General features: G+C 36.5%; 1 protein-coding gene across 1 annotated transcript; it reads right to left on the bottom strand.

Annotated features, from left to right (window-relative positions):
• Positions 1–1,654: 1,654 nt before the first annotated feature.
• LOC121388671 (plasmolipin-like) lies at positions 1,655–22,033 on the bottom strand. Its single transcript, XM_041520117.1, has 5 exons — positions 21,772–22,033; positions 5,993–6,170; positions 4,449–4,622; positions 3,844–3,942; positions 1,655–2,262 (listed from the first exon to the last, which is right to left on the bottom strand). The coding sequence occupies exons 2-5, from the start codon at positions 6,101–6,103 to the stop codon at positions 2,107–2,109; spliced, it is 540 nt and encodes a 179-aa protein (XP_041376051.1). The 5' UTR covers positions 6,104–6,170; positions 21,772–22,033; the 3' UTR covers positions 1,655–2,106.
• Between the last annotated feature and the right edge of the window lie 714 nt (positions 22,034–22,747).

The following is a 22,747-nucleotide window of genomic DNA, read 5'->3' as shown; positions in this document are numbered from 1 at the left end:
ATAAATCTCTTCAATAATCAACAAAATAATATTTTCAGTTAACATTTATTTGCATTACCGGTAAATGTGTCTGTTTTTTTCATTTATGTCAATTTTGTTTCTTTTTTCATATTAGTCTTATGTCATGTTTATAAATATTAAGGTCATTCCTTGAGGAAGTAGTATCTATGACAAAAGTCTGAATTTTAAAAACCAAACAAATAAAAAACCCAAATATTTATACAAATTTATTGAAAACATTTAATTTATAACTTTACTAGTCAATGATTTCTTTTTCTCATCCTTAAAACGAATACCAGTGTTCAAACCGACGTCGGACATGTTAAAGTACCACGATCATATTGCATATTCCCACCTTTAGATCAACAGCATTTATGAGTTCTGTCATTTGGAATGTAAAGAAAATATATTGATAATTACCGGTATATTTATATTATAAACTACCGTTACATAACAGGTGACAAAAAAAGAAATTTGGTTCTCATTTAAAACCTGAAATCTGTATTCACCGTGATTTTCAGCAATGAAAAGCCTCAGTGCATTTTCACATGTAATTTCATCACACTTGTTGTACAGTTATATAAATAGGCAAACTTCAACTAAGGGCAATATAAAAATGGACAAAATGACTGTGGTACTTTAAAATGAACTTTACAAATACCACTATTTCAAAAACTAAACAACAGGCTGTTAATTCACAGAAAAAAAGAAAAAGAAAAGAAAAAGAAAACAAATATATTAAAAGACATCTACTGTACCAAAAAAACTTTTTCTGAAGCCCAAATATTACCTTGTAATAAAAAAAGTATTCTTTTTAAGTAAATCCTCAAAATCAAACACAAGTTTTGTTTTTTGTTTAGAAAAGAATTATGCCCATCTAATCTGGCTTAAAAGAGTGTATAATAATATATATATATATACATGTACATTGTGTATATAATAAATATTATATAAAGTAACTGAAAATCTATATTTGTCCTCAAGTAGTATGTAATGCTAGTTAGCACACATCTATGCACGTTTATAAGACAATATATACACACACATATCATGTATTACATATCAATACATGTATATAACAATATATACACACATATCATGTATTACATATCAATACATGTATATAACAATATATACACACATATCATGTATTACATATCAATACATGTATATAACAATATATACACACATATCATGTATTACACATTTATGCATGTATATAAGACAATATATACACACACATATCATGTATTACATATCAATACATGTATATAACAATATATACACATACATATCATGTATTACACATTTATGCATGTATACATATACACACACATATCATGTATTACATATCTATACATGTATATAACAATATATACACACATATCATGTATTACACATTTATGCATGTATATAAGACAATATATACACACATATCATGTATTACACATTTATGCATGTATATAAGACAATATATACACACATATCATGTATTACATATCAATACATGTATACAACAATATATACACACATATCATGTATTACACATTTATGCATGTATATAAGACAATATATACACATACATATCATGTATTACATATCTATACATGTATATAACAATATATACACACATATCATGTATTACAAATCTGTGTGTGTATTACACATAGATATATGCATGTATATATAACAATATAAACACATACATATCATGTATTACACATAGATATATGCATGTATATATGACAATGTAAACACATACATATCATGTGTTATCAGAGTTCTAGTTCTAGCTCATCACTACCAATTACGATCGCCTATCACTATCAGAAAGATGTTTTTCCAAAGCTCATTTCTGCACTGCTGATTGATGTATATATATATATATTTCACCTGTGGTACCTTCATTATCACGTGTTTTAGCCTTTCAAAACCAGACCCATGATTACTTATTTTACTTTTAAAAGATGGTAACTACCGATTATGTTCCAGTACACAAGCTGTTAAGATTACATGACAACACTGTTAACCAGCTGAACAACGAGAAATACAGAAATCCCTTCCATTACACAGAGATCACAAGCAATGACAGAGGAGAACGGAGACCTAGTACTGTGTCCTCGTCTCGTACGTGGTGGTGGTTGTGGTGGCTGTCGCGGCGGTTGTGGTTCCACCTGTCACTGGATGTTGTACACTCTGCCAGCCTCGGAACATGAAGAATGTGTCTATGGCGAATATGGCGAGAGCAGCGAAGCAAAAAAACTGGAAAAAAAAAATATATATAAATAACACGAATTCTATGAAATTAAATTACTCACCTATCAAACCATTTTGATAAATAAAACAAAATAATTTGTGATAAAACATTCAGGATTAATTTGGTTTTAATTTTTTTTTATAATAATAATTTTTTAACATGCACTGAGATGACCATTACTATAGTCCGTCCCATCCTCCTACAAAAATGTTTTTTGTAAATAATTTCATATTTGTTTGTGATGTAAGAAGAAAAGTAAAAGTGTTTTGGAAATAACAAAAAACCCACTATTTTTGTGTCCAATTTAGAAAACAATCGGCTCAGAAATAAATAACTTGTAGTAAATAACATAGCATGAAAAGAGGCGTTCCCTGTGAGATGGACTATAGATATAAACATGGAGGTGGAATGGAGCGAAACATGAAAACGTAATACTCAGCTAAATGCAAAATTTGATGCTGTTGTAAAAGTAATATATCCCACCTTTCGACTTCAAGGCAAAACAAAAGGACATCTTCAGAGTGATAAAACATACACAGGGATCAGGGCTTTACATCTCAACAATTTGGGCACAACAGGGACTTTCGTCTTTTTTTTTCTGAGCACAGGAAGGTCGTTTTAGTTCAGTACTGTCATTAACAGCTGCTGGAGAGTTGTCACTATTAACAAATACATTTCAAGTTATTTTAATGTAATTAAACTTAACATTTCAGTGGTTTTGAGATGAAATATTTTGACGTCAGCATGTTTCTAGTTAATTTGGGCCTGATTATTTTAGACCCATGTATTTTGGGAACAACATTTACAGTCTCGACTTTGATGCAATCTAAAGCTCCGAGGGCTGTTCCAGAATATAACACATGGGGTAGATGGGAGGCACTGTAACAGGGATTCAATTAGATGACGGCAATTGCTGTCTTGTCCTTTACATGTGCCGTAAAGCCCTCGCAATTTCACCCCTACCAACAACAATGTATTGCCAATGCTATGCCCTTCAACCCATCTTGCCAACGATGCTCCTCATAAATCACATCATAGTTGGTCCTGAATGTTATTGGAAAACTACCTTTATTTATGATGTCCTAGAAAAGTTCTTGTATATTGCCATACAAATTATTAATTGCAACAAAAGTTATAGTTTCCATTGAGTGACGTTACAGTTTTGAAAATGCCAACATTTCACGAGTTATCACGATTAAAAAAATATGCAACATTAATTTTGTTTCAGTCATTTTTATTTTATTTTTTATTTTGTATGTATTCATTTTTTTTTTTAAATTATTATTCATTTAATTCAAAAAGAAATTCTGTCTTCATGCCCCATTAAGAACTTCTTAATTTGCTATTGTGCTCCCAGCATGTCCTCAAAATTGCTGGGGAGTGCAGGGTGCCCACCTGATCTGACAACATAATTCAAAGTCGGTTGCAAGTATTATTTTATGGATGTTTGTTTTTTTCAATTGTTTCACTATGTATGCCTACTTGGTTTAATGTGAACAGTACCTGTAAAATGCGTTAAAACACAGAGTGGGAGTTATTTAAACGTGCGTTGCATAGTGTGTAAACTATGGTAGAGGAATACTCACTGCAGCAGCACCAATGGATGCAAACCACGGGGCTCGGACGGCAGCAACAATGGCTGCGATCAGCCACAACGCACAGAACACACAGTAGTAAATGAATTCCTGCAATAGTAAACAGAACACACTGTAGTAAATGAATTCCTGCAATAGTAAACAGAACACACAGTAGTAAATAAATTCCTGCAACAGTAAACAACACAGTAGTAAATAAATTCCTGCAATAGTAAACAGAACACACTTTAGTAAATCAATTCCTGCAATAGTAAATAGACCACACAGTAGTAAAGGAATTCCTGCAATAGAAAATGCATACAGTAAGAAAATCTTCCACTCAGTTGTTTGGTAGGTGATGGGACACTGGTTGAGAACCAGTGATGGGACACTGGTTGAGAACCAGTGATGGGACACTGGTCGAGAACCAGTGATGGGACACTGGTCGAGAACCAGTGATGGGACATTGGTTGAAATGGAACAAATTGAGAAGAGGTTCACCTATGGTAGCCCATCATACCTCAAATGAGTTTTCTGATATATTTAGTGCCCTGGCTATGTTCATGTTACAGGAGACCTTGTTTGACTGTTTAATACAGATTCACAGATATACTTACAATGAATGTCCAGGGTCCTGGCAGTCGGTTGATGATGTGCATGAAGTGGAAGATGAAGAGGATAATGACGGTAATTAACGCCGACGCTGCTACGAACTGAACCCAGCCCCCGCCACGCGAGTACCAGTAGATCGAGTCGACGGATGCACAGATCAAAACAATGATGGACACCACCTGAAACATGTCAACAAACCAGCATTAAAACTCAGTTTTACACTACGTAAGCAGACAACATTCTTCAATATGTGTGAATATTGCTATTTTATTTCCTTACTTTACAAAGGATGATTTTGTGTTTTAGATTTTGGAAAATTATGTTTCCCATTTTTGTTAATTTAGGGGGCGGGACGTAGCTCAGTGGTACAGCACTCGCCTGATGCGCGATCGATCTAGGATAGAGTCCCACAGGTGGGCACATTGGCAGAAACTGGAAAGGTATTTATATTAAGATAATGAGAATGATAGGCAGAGGGTGATAGATGAGAAAGATGAATGAAAATATGAGCCAGTTTTGATGAAAGTTTGGTTTGGTTTGTTTAACGACACCACTAGAGCACACTGATTAATTAATCATCGGCTATTGATAATTCTGACATATAGTCTTATGCTACAGTCACATATCCACCAATTCGGGCCCAAATTTTCAGGAAAACTTGCAAAATCATACGGCAGTCGCAAGGGTGCCATGGCTATCCTGTGGGCACCTTGGCATTCTTTCCTCGTCATAGGGCACATCGGAAGCTTTTAGTGCGGAGTTAAATGTTCCCTATGTGTCATAGAAATTTTTATTGGCCGTAAACCCGTAGACACATATACAGCATCGCACGGGCCCAGTACAGCCCCTGTAACATTCGTCCGGATGCCGTACGATTTTGGGACTGAATTTCGGGACCCTCAAATCGTACGGCACCTGTACAAATTCCATCTTACGATGTCCGTGCAAGTCCTTCACGAGCCCCGTACAATGTGTAAAAATCGTATGGGTATCTCATGGCTCCCGTCCAACTGCTGTGTGGCGTCCATAGGATTATCCTGCAATACCCTTGCAGCTTACCCACGGGCGCCTCGCGATTTGGAGTAGAGAAAACTTCAAAGGGCACTGTGCGGGCCCGCTGAATATGCGACTACTATACACGGATGCCACAGATCCCTGTGATAGAACCAATTTCCCGAAATCATATAAATCTGCTGTACAAAAATGTGTACGGGGCTCAGTGGATATGTGAGAGATTGGAGAGAAAACCAGCACATTTTTTATCAATTAGTAGCAAGGGATCATTTATATGCACTTTCCCACAGACACGAAAGCAAATACCACAGCCTTTGACCACTTGTGGTGCACTGGTTATAACGAGAAAAAAACCCACTGAGTTGAATGGATCCACCGAGGTGGTTCGACCCTACAATGCAAGCACCTCAGGAGGCACTCAACCAACTGAGCTAAATCCCGCCCTCTGGAAAGCGATGAAGCCCTGTGGGTAGATGAGTATGTCCCGGCTGAAAAGGGTCACGGAATAGACTATGTAATTTAACACACAGTTTACCATTTCAGCAATTTTGAGGATTCCATTGATGGTCTTCACGTACTCCGGGTCTGGTCGGATGGCCGGCGCACTGGACGTTGTGGTCGTTTCTTCATATGTAACTGTTGCCATGGTTACTCCCCTGTAACAGTCCCCGGAATTCACTTAGAGATATACCTGAGATTCTTATCCAGTTTATCTGCAAAATACAATTTTTTTAAACTTGTACAATATTACAAGAACCAACAAACATGATCATAAGTTGAACTGGAACTACAGGTATGTACATGTACTAAGGTCACAGCATAAAGCCAAAATGTTGGGGGTTTTCTGACTCCCAGGAAGTCTGTAAATAATGACCACTGTGCTACAATTTCAATAAAACATGACAAAATGAAGTTTTATGTAAACATTTAAACATTGATAATGAAATATACAGGCTCACATCTAAGCTAACCAATAAGGGCCTAATCTATTTTTTTTAATTAAAAAAAAAAAAAAAATTAAAATGGGGGTTCTCATTGTGCATCTTATTTTAACATTCATGTATATCTACATACTGGTGTGGTCAGGCTTCTATATTTAGGGGGTGCCCACACTGGGGGGCAACCACACTGGGGGGGGGGGGGCAACCACACTGTCAATGATCATGTCATGGGTCAAATAGGAAATGGTGGTGGGGAAAAAAATAATATATACATGTATATATTACCCCCAACCCTAGCTTGCTACACCAATGCATCTACAGGTACATTGTGAACTGTAAATATGATACTGATATTATCTTAAATCGTGTAAACCTGGTACAGCAGCATGTGTATGAAACAAGTTTGCTAATTATAAAGGCAGATACCAAATATACATACATGTATTTCAAAATGTCATTATACATACATGTATTCACATGGGTAACAAGCATTCTCAGAGTACTGCCAAAGCAATACATGTCCACTACAGCCCCCCCCCCCCCCCCCCCCCCCCAACTTTTCATTATCTCCTAACCAAATTCAAGGGCAATCACAATAAAAGTTAAAGTTGATCTGTAACAGTACATGATACAGCTGTATAAAAAATTTCATCTCAATATCTTAAAGCCGCACACCCTAGTTCCATCCAGCAAAAATAAATTATAATTTGGTTAATCTACAAACCTGTAACACACTTAGATCACGTTTTTATCAAATGGAGTGAAAAAGCAGGTTTTATATCGATAAATACCATGGGAATCCCCATGTCCCAATTGCTTGAAATAATTTTGAAAGTTAGTATTCTGATGTCACCGGTAGATGTCGCTCGAAGCACAACAATGCCTACGTCACGACAAATTTCACAGACTTGGGGTGCGTTCGTTTCACCTCTCCTGGACATGTTCCAACTGTTCTGTCCTGGTTGTATCCCCTCTCTAGATATCGTAGGACTTAGCAAAATTATTGGTTTTAAGGGCTTGTAACGTTTTGTATTGAGACACTTACTTGTCTGAACTTTATTGTTACTGAAAATGTTCACGAACTGTGAAGAAAAATCTCACAAATGAACAACAACAAATCGGATGTTGATTGCGCGAACCGTGCACGAGAAAACAAACCGAACCAAAATGATCACGTGATATACCAACGTGACATTGAAATGGAAATATCCCCTCTAAAAATAGATTGGACCTCGCTTGCTTAACGTTTTTTTCTCGACAACACATCTTGTGAAAAAATGCAAAAAATGCATTTCGTGGTTTTACAAACATCAGGATTACCAAAAAGCACTTCAGGTGAATGGAAATGTGTATTAGTAAAGTGCAATTTTATTTGTGAAAAATGGGGTTTAATAGCGAAAAACAACGCCTTAATGGTTAACAAATAAACGTAACTAGGGTGTGTCCCTTTAAGGCATTGCAAAAAAAAAAGTCTTGAATTTTTTGTTCTTTTTATCACCTAAGTTCAAGAGCCATAACTCTGTCAAAAATTTATAAATTGCCATTAAAGTCAAACTTGATTTATAACAGAACATGCTAAAGCTATACATTAAATTTCAACTCAATATCTCAAGGCATTGTGAAAAACACATCTGGAAAACTACATTTAAATGTGGGACAGATGGACTGACAGACAGACGGATGGACGGACAGACACACGGATGGACAGACAGAGATAAAACCTATAATCCCCTCTGGTTGGACTGGTAAGAAAAAAAAAAGGAAAAAAAATTTGTTTTATTTAATGACACGACTAGAGGACATTGATTTATTAATCATCGGCTATTGGATGTCAATAACAATATGGGACTGGTAGGAGACTAATAATTTCTACAGACACAGCACTTGTACCAATATAGAATTATTTACCACTGCCATGTGTGTGGCCATCCTGTGATTATTTTGATTACTTGGTTTACTGGTCTGACAACACTGAAAACTGTACTTGTCTGCAGTGGTTTCTACTCGCCTGGGGCAAGTGTTAGTTCCTGCCCTGTATCCTACCACTGGACATGGGAAAGCGTTTGGCTTAAACTCACAGACACTTCTATGACCAACTGGTAGTAAGACTGGACTTCAGTTAAACTAACGTACATCATGAGTAGACCGGTCTCCAAGTGGCAAGAGACCTGAACATGGTATTGATGATATGATCATCACATGTACATGGGTGCAGAAAGTACTTGCACATTTGCCAAATGCAAGTAAACATTCTGACGGACCAGTTAAAAAATGCAACAACCAGTCCAACAGGCGATCTGGGTTTTTTTGACTGACTGTAATTTTCCATCGAATCTGCCACAGTGCACCAGGCGTGCCAGAATTTCAAACCATTCAAACAAACTGTTCAGAATGATGACGAAATACATAATACATGTATATTTTATATACAGCATTGACCAGAGCCAGTTTAAGGATTCGCGGGGCCAGTAGCACAAATAACAGCGGGGCTGCCTTCCCTGGAATTATATTTTGCAACCGCATCAGGGAGAAGGGAAAAATTACCACAGGAAAAATCACCACGGGACCCCTAAGTGCTGGGTCCATAGCACCTCCTACATGTGCTACTAGGATAAACCGGCTCTGGTATTGACAAAAGATTACTTCCAAATGATCAACTGCATAAGCACGACATTCAGGAAACAGTCGGTAAAAGGTCAATACTACTTAGAAATGGCTTAAATTGTTTATGTTCAAATTATGTTGACGGTTTTGAATAGATTGTCCTGTTAAATACCTGCGGAATGTCACTTGAATTTTATAAATCTATATGAAAGAATTGATTTGTCAATCAAGTTCATTTCTGCACCCTTGCATGTACCGTACAAGAGACCTGAATATTATATTGATTATATGATTACTACAGATATATTCATGTAGACTATTCACCAGCTGTTATCAAATGAGTCACAGTGTTATTTTAATGTGCATGTACATAAGACAATAGGCCTTTGACTATCCTTAGAAGTAGGGAGATCACACAATAATACAGTGTGATCACATCCTTGCAATAGTCATTACACCGAATCAGGCAGTGACAACCAGTGTATGACCGCTGGTACTTCCTGTAAATGTCGCCATTTACAATCATGGGTGTGGCTGTAATACTAGTGAACAAGGAAACTAGAAAGCAAAACTTTACTGTGTTGATGATGATTTCCTCAAGTACAAAAAAAGAAGAAGTTTGTTTTGTTTAACGACACCACTAGAGCACACTGATTTATTAATCCTTAGCTATTTTATATTAAATATTTGGTAATTCTTGCTACATTTTTTCCATTAGTAGCAAGGGATCTTTTACAGGCACTTTTCCACAGATAAGAAAGCATATTATACCAGTCTTGTTACACTAGCTGGAACGAGAAAGAGCCAAATAGGCCTACCAATGGAGATCAATCCTAGACTGACCGTGCATCAAGTGAGCACTATACCACTGGGCTATGTCCTGCCCATGTCCTCAAGTACAAGTATAAAATATGTAATTATTTACATGTAATACACATACATAATACCATAATTAATACAAACATAAACATATATAACTTTTAATGATTATTTACGTAAAATATATTTTGATTTTCTTTCGACAGTCAACTCCACAAAATAATACTAGTATATTACAGGCATATGAATGAAACATTTCTAAAAAAGCTGAAAATTATACATGTGTGTCGAAGGCACGTAATCGAGTGCAGAATGCAAGAAAAATGAATAAAAGGACAAATTTAAAAAAAAAGCGGAATTCTGCCAATTAGTGGAAGAAGCACATGCCTGATATTACACTCAATCCTGTGGTGAAAACCCCACTTGAGACAGACAGACTTGTAAATCTTAATTAAACATGTGCCGTACATCTACACATTGGTATAGTCAGGATTCTATAAGACAGATAGAGGGAAGGAGTGGTTGAAAAACATAATCATGTGGTAATAGCCATTTGAGACAGATAGACAGTTATAGGGAAGGGGGGGGGGGGGGGGGGGGGGGCTCAGAAACAGAATCATGTGGTAATAGCCATTTGAGACAGATAGACAGATATAGGGAAGGGGGGGGGGGGGGACTGAAAAACAGAATCATGTGGTAATAGCCACTTGAGACAGATAGACAGACAGATATAGGGAAAGGGGGGGGGGGGGGACTAAAAAACAGAATCATGTGGTAATAGCTACTTGAAACAGATAGATAGATGAGGCAAGGAGGGATTAAAAAACAGAATTGTATGACTCAATAAAGACAATTGATACGGTGTGCAGGTGTAATTGTTAAAACATGACATTTCACTGAATATGACTTATGGTTTCTTGTTAAACACCAAATACAGCTAAGCATACATGTATTTGGGGTTGACACCCAATAGCGGGGTTTAAAAACAGAATATGTATTTTTGTGAGGCTGGGGTGTAAAAACAGTGTATAAACATTTGAACATTCATTCATTCATTCTGTTGAGTGGTTGGTACTTGAAACAAACATTCCTTTCCTTTCCAGTTTTTCCTGAATGACATTAAACACCAAAACTACTAAGCATACATATTTGTATACATTTATATACACATTCATTCATATTCTGTTATGGTACAAACATTCCTTTCCTTTCCAGTTTTTCCTGAATGACATTCAAACTACAATATATACATTTATATACACACATATATGTACGTCACTAAATCTGGTCAAACTCGTTTCAAACCATCAAGCATTTACGGTAGGTCTAACCTGCAATTATGTACAAAGTGTTTTTTGTCCACAATCACTGTTGATGAAAGAAGTAGAAAACTGCCTATCTGGTGTAGATTTCACCATACAAACATTTACCCAACAGATCTGTGTATATAGTGCATTTTACATGTTTTAAAGCATAGCTTTCAACAATCTTACATACAATAACAGTAATACTGGGTCTAAGATGAGTGAGGCAGTGCCGCTGCTACATAGTATATTCTTATCGATCAGCAGCAAGTTAGTTTTTTATTACCCATATGGGCTCAAATATAAGGGGCAATATGTTTTTGATATCTGCACAGTGTGCAGATTGTTTCTATACAGCCACCGATTGGCTGGCTTAAAAATCACGACGTTTGGTTGGTTGTTTTCCATGGATAGAACTTCACTTTCATTCATATGTTTCCATTCATGAGTCAAGATTACACATACATTATATGATCTACAAAGATTTACAGAAAAATTACTCATTTATTTCATTAAAATGAAATGGTATATTTTTATAAGCAGCAGCTTTAGTAGCAAAGAAAAATAATAATTTTCTAATGCAACCACAGTATTATTATTTTGTATTGTAAACATTTGGCTGTAAAAAAGAATAGTTATGTGATGAAAAAGAAAGAAATGTTTTATTTAACGACGAACTCTACACATTTTATTTACGGTTATATGGTGTCAGACATATGGTTAAGGACCACACAGATTTTGAGAGGAAACCCACTGTCGCCACTACATGGGCTACTCTTCCGATTAGCAGCAAGGGATGTTTTATTTGCGCTTCCCACAGGCAGGATAGCACAAACCATGGCCTTTGTTGAACAAGTGGTTTACACCTACCCACTGAGCCTTGCAGAGCACTCACTCAGGGTTTGGAGTCGGTATCTGGATTAAAAATCCCATGCCTCGACTGGGATCCGAACCCAGTACCTACCAGCCTGTAGACCGATGGCCTGCCACGACGCCACCGAGGCCAGTTAGTTATGTGATGATGTCAATTACATTACATCATGTGCTTCACATCACATTATCCAGACCATATGATGTTAATGGCTGATGGCTTTGTTGTAGACAACAGGGGTCTCATGCATGAACCGAGACAACCGAAAGTCTCAAACAAGTCATTGTCCCGGACTATATACGTCAAGACTTTGGCCGTCATCAGTTTTCTATGCATGGACCCGATGTGCGACTACGACAACGAAGTTCGAGACTTTAGCACGATTGTCACAGCGTTCGCTGTATTTCTATTTATAAAGTAGGAAATCCCAAGAATTTTCTTGCACTGAAACACTCCAATATATAAACTATAACATTGCAAGAAATAATAGAAAACGTTTTTGACATCACACTGATTTTGTATTTATAATGGAACTACTCTCTACAATATTTATTGTGGTAATGTCGTGGGTAACCATGGTGGCACTATAGCACAAATTATTAATAAGGTGAGAAAATATGAAGGAAGCTGGGGGTTTTAAATCAGAGAAACTAGTGTGTCTGTTACTTTATAATTGTGATTAATTTTTTTAATCCATCACAAGATTATGGGTCACGCTATTTAAAATTCTCAGAGTTGCGCCTGCCAATTAAACCATACCTGTAAATCGCCAATTTTGTTTTTAATTTCCCATTTACGTAACATCGAATTAAGGCAATCGAATACGCCCCTCAATTTAAACAACTTATGCGTTATATTATATAATATACAGTAAAGCATACAACACTGGGAACACGCGTTTTATATATTTATAACAATTACATAACATATTCACTGATTAACGAACATATTTTGTTATTTTTATATATTTTAATCAAATAGGTTTGGACGCGTTCGCTCGTTAGATATATTTTAAAACAACTCGTGAAACATAGATGGTGATAAATGGGGTGGGGGGGGGGGGGGGGGGTGTCAAACATTAAATGTTAGGTCATATATAAATATGAATATATAAACATAATTTAAATTGTTTGTAATCAACTCTGGTCTTATAAAATCAGTTTCTAATGATGTAACGTTATGAGCTACATTCTTGTGATCTGTCGGAGTAAAAAAATACAAAATAATAATAAATAAAAATATTTATTCAAATCCATATTCTGCTTGGGGTATTCCCCGTCACAAGTACACCATGACTGGTATATCAAAAGCTGTGGTATGTGCTGTCCTGTCTGTGGGGGAAATGCAGCGGGTTTCCTTTAAGACTACTAGAAAAATATTACAAAATGTTTGACATGCAATAACCGATGATTAATAAACAAAAGTGCTCTAGTGGTGTCGTTAAATAAAACTTTTTTTTCTTCGTATTTTACGCGAATAAGATTTGTATGACTCACTGTGTAGGACCGACATCGGATATTGGTACTATTGATTCAACTATGGTAATAAAATGTTAAAATTTTAACATATAATTTAAAGTTATAACTGATAATAAAACAATTATAGACCTGTATTTAAGACTTTTAACAACCAAGTACTCCTACTATTAATTCTGAATAATTATCGGGTGGTAGACGGGTGTCACAGGCCCCCGGTTCCTATTGACATGTAGTTGATAAATGATATACCGGTACAACAGTAAATGATGATACATTTGATCGATATTATATACGTCCCATTGGCGGGTCCAGAGGGCTTCCGTTTTAAGTGCCCTTTTTAAATTCATCACCCACAATGCACAACACTCAACTGTTATGAAAACACGTCTCTGGGTATCTTTATTTCAACAATTTCCGATGAACATGTCCCCAAACCCGCATAAAGATCGTGCACTCTTTTGGAGGTCGGATAATTGCCCTTTTTATAATTTTGTGAGGCCCCTCCCCCTATTACAAAATGCTGGATTGCCCATGCGTCCAAAATGTGGGTATAAATTCAGTTAACCCTAATCGCAAGTCTATAAAACACATCAGTGCAACGTCAGCTATACTGAATGTAACCGGTTGTCAGAGACTACTGTATTTACGCCTGGGTTGTAGCAGGACCAAAATTTGAGCGATTTCGTCCCTCCAGTAGTCCCAGACTTTGGCTTGTCTTCATTCATGCATTCTGACTTTCACGTGAAAGTTTCGGTGTTCGCAAATAGTCCGAGACAACGTCATTGTCTCGATTCATGCATTAGACCCCAGAGGAATTTCTCTGTTAAAAACCAGTTTAAAGTGACAATGGGTAATAAAGAGAATAACCAACTTGCTACTCAGGTTAACAATATTCAATTACTCGGGACAGATAATTCATAATTCCTTGTAGCTCATTAATTATTCTCTAAATACGTACTTCCCCTAAAGGATACTAAAGTGTGAAGCACTGACTGCAGTAGGGTCAATGAGAGGGTTCAATGACGAGTAACAACTGGGTCCCACATGGTCAATGAGTTACATAAATATTGTATGTTCCCACACTATCTTTATGGCATGGGTCATAACAATACATTGAAAACTGTTATGGCACACTTCTGACATCACTATAGCTTGCAGGTAGTCACAGCCGTGATAATATCATCATTCAGAGTCACTGTAATTGACATTGCTGGATGTTATTAACGTCAAGTGTGAAGGAATTACAATCATATTTAACGTTTGATATAAATCAGTTTGTGGATAATAAATAAATTATAAAGTTCACAGGAAGGCCATATGAAACTTATGAAACTTGTTTGGGGAATAAAATAATTCCCAAACTCCTTTCATAAATTCCATATGGCAGTCCCACTTATATAATGATCTATATTATTACCCCAGTGGGTACTCATAACCAGCGAAATAAAAAAATCACAATTTCTCAATGAAACATTATCATGCACTGGTTTAACAATGATTTAGTTTAGTTCATTTTCAACCAATGAATGAGCACGTATTAAATCAACTGCAACATGCTGTAACAGTAGTGGTAATTTATGAGAACTGCCAGATTACTCATCAATATTATGGTAATATTGTTAACTATATTTGACCCATAGGTCTTAATTTTTATGGACTTCAGGAATTTCCTATTCTTACCTTCACAGGATAAAGGCTGATATCTTATGTCATTAACCACCCACCCTCCCTCCCTCCCTCCCTCGCACGCATGCAAGCTCTCTCTCTCTCTCTCTCTCTCTCTCTCTCTCTCTCTCTCTCTCTCTCTCTCTCTCTCTCTCTCTCTATCTATCTCTATCTCTATCTATAATATATATATTTTTACGGTTATTATTATGAAAAAGTGTTTCAGTATTTGATATTAGGAACTGGTTGGAATTTCATCATTGATTAGGACTGGTTTGCAACAACCGATCAACTTTCAGTCGATTATACAACTGGTTAGAAAGATACAAATTTAAGACCTTTTGTCATGTTCACCATGCTATAAATCAATAAGCATAATTATTTCCACAATTTTTTTTTATTAAATTGTATGACCAATAACAGTTAACATTTTTCATGTCAATTGATTATGGATTTTTATAATTGATCATCACATCAGTAGTCTCCAACTGATCAATTTTCAATTATAAATAATCAATGGAACATTACTACAAAGGGCAGTCCAAAAGAAAGTTTAAAAGACATATATTCTGGAGTATATATGTCAAATTATAACAAAAGCAATACACACTGTATTCCACGCACATACATGTATGTTAATTTTTTAACGTAGTCCACACCACAGCTGAGGCATTTGTTATAAGGTTGGACTAATTGTTTTCATTCCTTCAGCGTAGAATTCAGTGACCTGCAAGTTCAACCACTGTCTCACAGCTGTCTTCACCACTTTGAAATCTGTTGCAACCAGTATGATCCTTAAGAGCAAGAAACAGATGGTAGTCATTCAAGACTTCCCACAGAAGTGCTGCAAGAGATCTCCAAGACCTCCCACCAAAGCATTGCAAGTTTCCAAGACTTCCCACCAGAAGTGCTGCAAGAGTTCTCCAAGCCTTCCCACTGAGATACTGCAAGATATCTCCAAGACTTCCCACTGAGATGCTGCAAGATATCTCCAAGACTTCCCACTGAGATGCTGCAAGAGTTCTCCAAGACTTCCCACCTAAAATGCTACAAGATATCTCCAAGACTTCCCACTGAGATGCTGCAAAAGTTCTCCAAGACTTCCCTCCTGAAATGCTACAAGATATCTCCAAGACTTCCCACCTGAAATGCTACAAGATATCTCCAAGACTTCCCACTGAAGTGCTGCAAGAGTTCTCCAAGAATTCCCAGCAAATTGCTGCAAGAGTTTGCAAGTTGCAGTAGCACCGTGTCGTTGAGCATCATCATGCAAAAATAGACAACTTCTGTCAGCAGCTCAGGGAGTTTTCATTTAATGGCAGCTCTTACGGTTCTCCTAAGCCAAATAACATCCGGCTGGTTTCGAGGTGCACCAAAGTTTTGATAAAGCCGTTAATAGAAGTCAGAAGGTAGTACTATACCAAATAACATCCGGCTGGGTCAAAGTTCAAGGTGCACCCAACTTTTGATAAAGAAGTGAACACCACAAGCCCTGTGATTGGTGATAAATGTGAGTGTGTTGGTTGTAAAAAAAATAGTTTCATCTGGGTAAAACAAATGTGCAATTTTATTTCATCTAGTACCAATGTGTCAAGTAGCCTTGTGCTTAAAGGGACACACCCTAGTTACGGCTAGTTGTTAACCATTACGGCGTTGTTTTTCGCTATTAAACCCATTTTTTCACAAATAAAATTGCACTTTACGTTTATTATTTAGAATATATATTTCCATTCACCTGAAGTGTTTTTTGGTAATCCTGGTAATCCTTGTGTTTGTAATACCACAAAATGCATTTTTTGTATTTCTGAAAAACGGACGCACGTTTGAGAAAAAAACATTGAGCAGACAAGGTCTAATCTATTTTTAGACGGGATATTTCCATTTCAATGTCACAGACGTTGGTATACAACGTGACCGTTATCATTTTGGTTCGGTTTGTTTTCTCCTGCACGGTTCGCGCAATCAACATCCAATTTGTTGTTGTTCATTTGTGAGATTTTTCTTCACAGTTCGTGAACATTTTCAGTAACAATAAAGTTCAGACAAGTAAGTATCTCAATACAAAACGTTACAAACCCTTAAAACCAATGATTTTGCCAAGTCCTACGATATCTGGAGAGGGGATACAACCAGGACAGAACAGTTGGAACATGTCCAGGAGAGGTGAAAAGAACGCACCCCAAGTCTGTGAAATTTGTCGTGACGTAGGCATTGTTGTGCTTCGAGCGACATCTACCAGTGACATCAGAATACAAACTTTCAAAATTATTTTAAGCAATTGGGACATGGGGATTCCCATGGTATTTATCGATATAAAACCGCCTTTTTCACTCAATTTGATAAAAACGTGATCCAAGTGTGTTACAGGTTTGTAGATTAACCAAATTATAATTTATTTTCGCTGGATGGAACTAGGGTGTGCGGCTTTAAAACATGTATGGGGTATCTGTGAAAAAAAAAGTACTAAAATCTTTTTGCAAAAAAGGGATGTTGAAAAAACATCTGGTTATATCGAAAATGAGCCAAGAAAGGTACCATTTTCTGCAGTTAATACTTTGAGGTAGGGGCTGTAGTACTGATATTTATGGGTCATAGTTTGGTTGACATATTAGATATAGTCTTTTTAAACACAAATGTTAACATGGTCACCTATGGGATTTTATTTGATATAGTACACCCTTAAGCATTCTAATCTAGCACAGGATGAAGCTGCATTGATCCAAGCATTGAAAGAAAAGATTTACTGCATGGGCCTCCACCTTGGACCATTCCTCCAGTTGAGTCGCCATCTTTAATTAACGGTCGTCACCACGCAGGCGTAGTATGTACAGTGCTGCAACATGACACCAAGTTTTTCAAACAAAATTAACAATTACTCTGCAATCAAATCTGATCAGTTTTAATGAGGTTATGTGCCTTGTGAACTTACTTTTGGACTGCCGCTCAAAACAGTGTTTTTGGTTTCTTCATGTCATTTTAATTTTGTATTGTGAGTGGGAGTTGTGTTATTTCATGTTATGACTGTTATTTGAGACAGGTTCTGGGCTAGATTGTTCTGCAAGTATAGTGTGGTGTAATCCAGCCTACCCAATCAGTGTTAGTCATATATGTCACATAAACAGTGAGCCAGAAAGCAGGCCACTGTGGACTGGTGGTAAGGTAACTGTATACAGGTGCCAAAACAAACAAATCTGCAGTCACTCAACACACTGGGAAATAATTCCTGCCAGGCTGATTAAGAGAAAATCTACTAGCTGTCCATGCATGTATAACACACATGTATGCACACTAGTACAATGCACAGTGTCAGTTGTAGTTTAATACCAGTTGAAAACAGTATTACATGACCAGTTCCAGAGACATAGCAGTTTTATATTCAGTGTTCAGCTGTTAGGCTGGTGGGTATTACATGTATGTTTGCATCCTACTCAATTTCAATTTAGAAACAATGTCAGTTTGAATATATACAATATAACATGTAGTTTCATGGTAAAACCAATTCTTGTCTGACACTGGTTTCTTAATCTTATATCACACACACACACACACACACACACACACACACAAACACACACACACACAAACACACACACACTCACACACTCACTCACTCACTCACCCACTCTCTCTTTCCCTCCCTCTCATACACCCACACAATAATAATTTTAGAATAGTACTAATAAAAAGCTTCAATACATTTTCTATAGCCCACACAGGATTGTGAACCCAAATTTACATACCAGTAAGCACTTAATGAACAAATAATATGAATAACACCCTAAATAACCGGGTTATCAATAGTATAATTGTTGCCGACTTTTTGTATTCCTACACAGGATTGTGAACCCAAATTTACATACCAGTAAGCACTTAATGAACAAATAATATGAATAACACCCTAAATAACCGGGTTATCAATAGTATAATTGTTGCCGACTTTTTGTATTCCTACCATGATTATAGATGTACATAACTGTACTTCTAACAAATAAAAACCTTTTAAAAAATAATAATACTGGTAATAAAAATATATCTATATATTTATATTAAAAATGAAAAGCACACACAAAATGCCCACAAAACAACCCCCTAACATCAAGGCTCAAAATTGATCTTGTGAAACGATTTAAAGCCGAGGTAAATGCTAGAAAGTGAGAGCCAGTTGTACCATGACAATGTGCTGCCAATCTAAAACGTTAATGTGAATAGTTGTACTATATGCTTTAAATTGGAACTGAAAAGCAAAACCTAGAAAATGTTCAAGTTTGTTTTGTTTAATGACACAACTAGAGCACACTGATTAATTAATCATCGGCTATTGGATGTCAAACATTTGGTAATGCTGACACGTAGTCATCAGAAGAAACACGCTACATTTTTCTAAATCTTTTATTATATGCACTTTATGACCCATATAGACCGAGAGAAGTGGGGAAAGGAAACAAAAATGTCTTCACCAAGATACGTTTTGACGTCAGAATCAATGCTTCACTATAGGCTTTGACGTCACAACTGTTAGGCAACAACATACAACAGTAACTATGTTTTTTATCCATGTCAACAAATAACTTATGTCATCAACGATACGTACGTCACAGCTATGATGCAACGCTGTCTCTTGTTCTCAAATTACAAACTTGTTTTCGTGTGAAAATCTTAGAATAAAAATGATAAATGTTGATAAAGGGTAATAAATAGAATACCCAACTCACTACTTGGCACTAGAGTTTATCTTGCACTCATGAATTGATGTTGTCTTTCCTTCACCAAAGGCTTGGGTAGGACATCAATTCACTCGTGAAAGATAAACGGTATTGCCTCATAGCTCGTTGAGTATTCTCTAATTCCCACAGACAGGCAAACACATACGATGGCATTTGTACAGTTGTGGTGCACTGGTTGGAATGAGAAAGAAAAAAACGATCATTTCAATGGATCCACTGAGGTGGTTTGATCCTGTGATGCAAGCACCTACCGCCCCTTGATTATTAGAAAGTAATAAACATACGTGTAAGAAAAAAATTACTGAGTTTGTTTATGATATTTGCACTCACCTTATCTCCCTACTGTTACAGTATTTATATCCATTGCTTTAGAATCCATTTCACATTATAGAATAAGATAGTTAACAAAAAAAAAGGACAAGCAAGAAATATTCCTACATTACACATTAAATAAAGTGTTACAGAGACAGATTCAGTCTATTGAGAGTATTTACACCCACCATGCTGGATACTGTTACAGTGTGGACTCCCAGTGCATGGCACCGGCTGCCATAACACCACAAAAGCTCACTGAATGATCTTTATTCTCCACCTCATCTGACGAACACATGCAAAGGCAAATACAAATGCAGCTGACCTGTATACAAAGACCACCCAAACATCAATAAAGTACTGACCTTCTAAACAGGTGGTCTACATACATCTACATCTATCGGTTAAAAAGTTTGTTTTGTTTAATAACAACACCACTAGAGCACATTGATTTCTACATGTATCAGATGAAGCAGCATACAGAAAACAGGAACAAGTCGGGGCTTGAGGCAGGGTAGGTGCTGTGTTCATATCCTGGTACTCATTCCATCACAGAGTGAAAGGAAAATCACTTGATTGACACCTCAGCATATTTTAAGCTATGGGTATGAATATTTGGGGTCTAACATTAAATGATTATTTTAAACCTTAATTGTCATACCAGTTGTGAAGCACAGGCTGGAAGGGGAAACATCCGATCAATAGGCCCACTGACAGGGTTCAATCCTAGACCAACATGTGCCATTTGCCACTGGACCACATCCATCCATACCAGTAAGTTTCTTCCATTTGCAGGTCTAAGGCACACACCCTACCCTTCAAACTACACCCTAATGCAAAATAACCCCTAATCATATTTACATACATGTAGAGAGAGAGAGAGAGAGAGAGAGAGAGAGAGAGAGAGAGAGAGAGAGAGAGAGAGGTAGATATATATATATATATATATATATATATATATATATATATATAGATCAAAGACGACCCTATACATACAGAATTCAAGACCAAAACATGTTTTCCTCACGTGAACAAAATCACTAAAACCTCTATTTCACAATCCACCTTGCAGCCAAGACATTTACCATTTCTAGAGAGAGTAAGGTTTTCACAGAAATGACATATTATAATATGACTGTAAAGGACAAATTGTCCTCACATACATGTACAATATATTAATATTTACTGTGTTACATGTACATAGCTAAATTACTTCAATATAACTAATTACAAGATAGTTACATGACTACACTGTAATAATTAAAATTCAGTTACATGTTATACACATGTTGCCAAAATACTGCAATGTAGTTACTTGTAAATTACAACAATTAAGTTTTATGTACTTGTTATTAAATTACTATGTACAGTTGTTACATTTTAGCTAAATTACAACAACATACATGTAATTGCATGTAGCTATTAATTTACTACAGTGATGTTACTTGTACAATGTACAGTTAATTGCAAGCATACAGCACTGGGCAATATAGTTTATCATGTTATCTATAATTTAAATATACCTGCAAGTTTTTATTTTAAATATGCTAACCCAGCGAAGCAAGCTAACAAACCAAGTGATGTAAATGAACAAACCTTTTAAATATTTCTGCCAAGCTGTTACACATGGATAGCACAATAATCCAGCACAGGATCTAAAAATATCCACAAGTCGTTTGGATTCACATCAGCTACTTGAGCTAACAAATGCAGACACCAGTGGCAGTGTTCCTTACAAGAAGGCACTAAATTATTATACAGAGAGAGAAAAAAAAAACCTAGTATCAACGCAACCACAACCGGTACTTGCAGCTACCACCTACTCATACATAAGACAGCTTGCTCAAGCGTAAAATAGAGCGCCAGAATTCTCACAAGGCCAGCACTACAGGTCACTGCTATTAATAGATTATATTGAACTCCACCAGGCTTGTGGTGGTTGAGAGAGAGAGAAAGCTTGATTAAAAACCTATAGTATGTGTGTATACAGACAGAAATCAATGGTGGTTATATATGGATATAGGCAACAAAAACATTAATTGCCGGAGCAAGAGTGTTTTCATGTCGTGATAATCCCATATGGTATTCATCTCTGTCTATTTGCACAGCACACATGACAGTACTTGCCTGTGTGTGTATGTGCTGCATGACACACCAACACCGGCTGAGTAACAGTCATACGATGTACAATGTAGATGAAAGGAAAAAAAAGTTTGCTCTGCTAAACAACACAATTGAAGCATACTGATTAACTAATCATCAGCTATTAGATGTGTCTGAGAAAACGCAACACATATTTTCATTAGCATCAAAGGATCTTTTAAATACCCTTTCCCATGGACAAGAGAGCACATACCACAGCTTTTGATATTTTAGTCTAGGACCACTGAGAATGTTCGACTCGAGCACCCCAGGCGAGCGCTCTGTCGACTGAGCTAATTCCCACCCCATAGATGAATGGAGCACAACACTTAGAACTGCCAGGATGGATACTAGTGGATAGTAGGTCCACTAATAAACTGTATACAATAACTATATAAATTGATTCGTTTCATATAATTTAAAACAAAAG

Source organism: Gigantopelta aegis, chromosome 14 (genome assembly GCF_016097555.1).
Source record: "Gigantopelta aegis isolate Gae_Host chromosome 14, Gae_host_genome, whole genome shotgun sequence".
In the NCBI taxonomy this organism is placed as follows: Eukaryota; Metazoa; Mollusca; class Gastropoda; order Neomphalida; family Peltospiridae; genus Gigantopelta; species Gigantopelta aegis.
The sequence above is the reverse complement of the archived record's forward strand: the minus strand, read 5'-3'. Positions and strand labels throughout refer to the sequence as shown.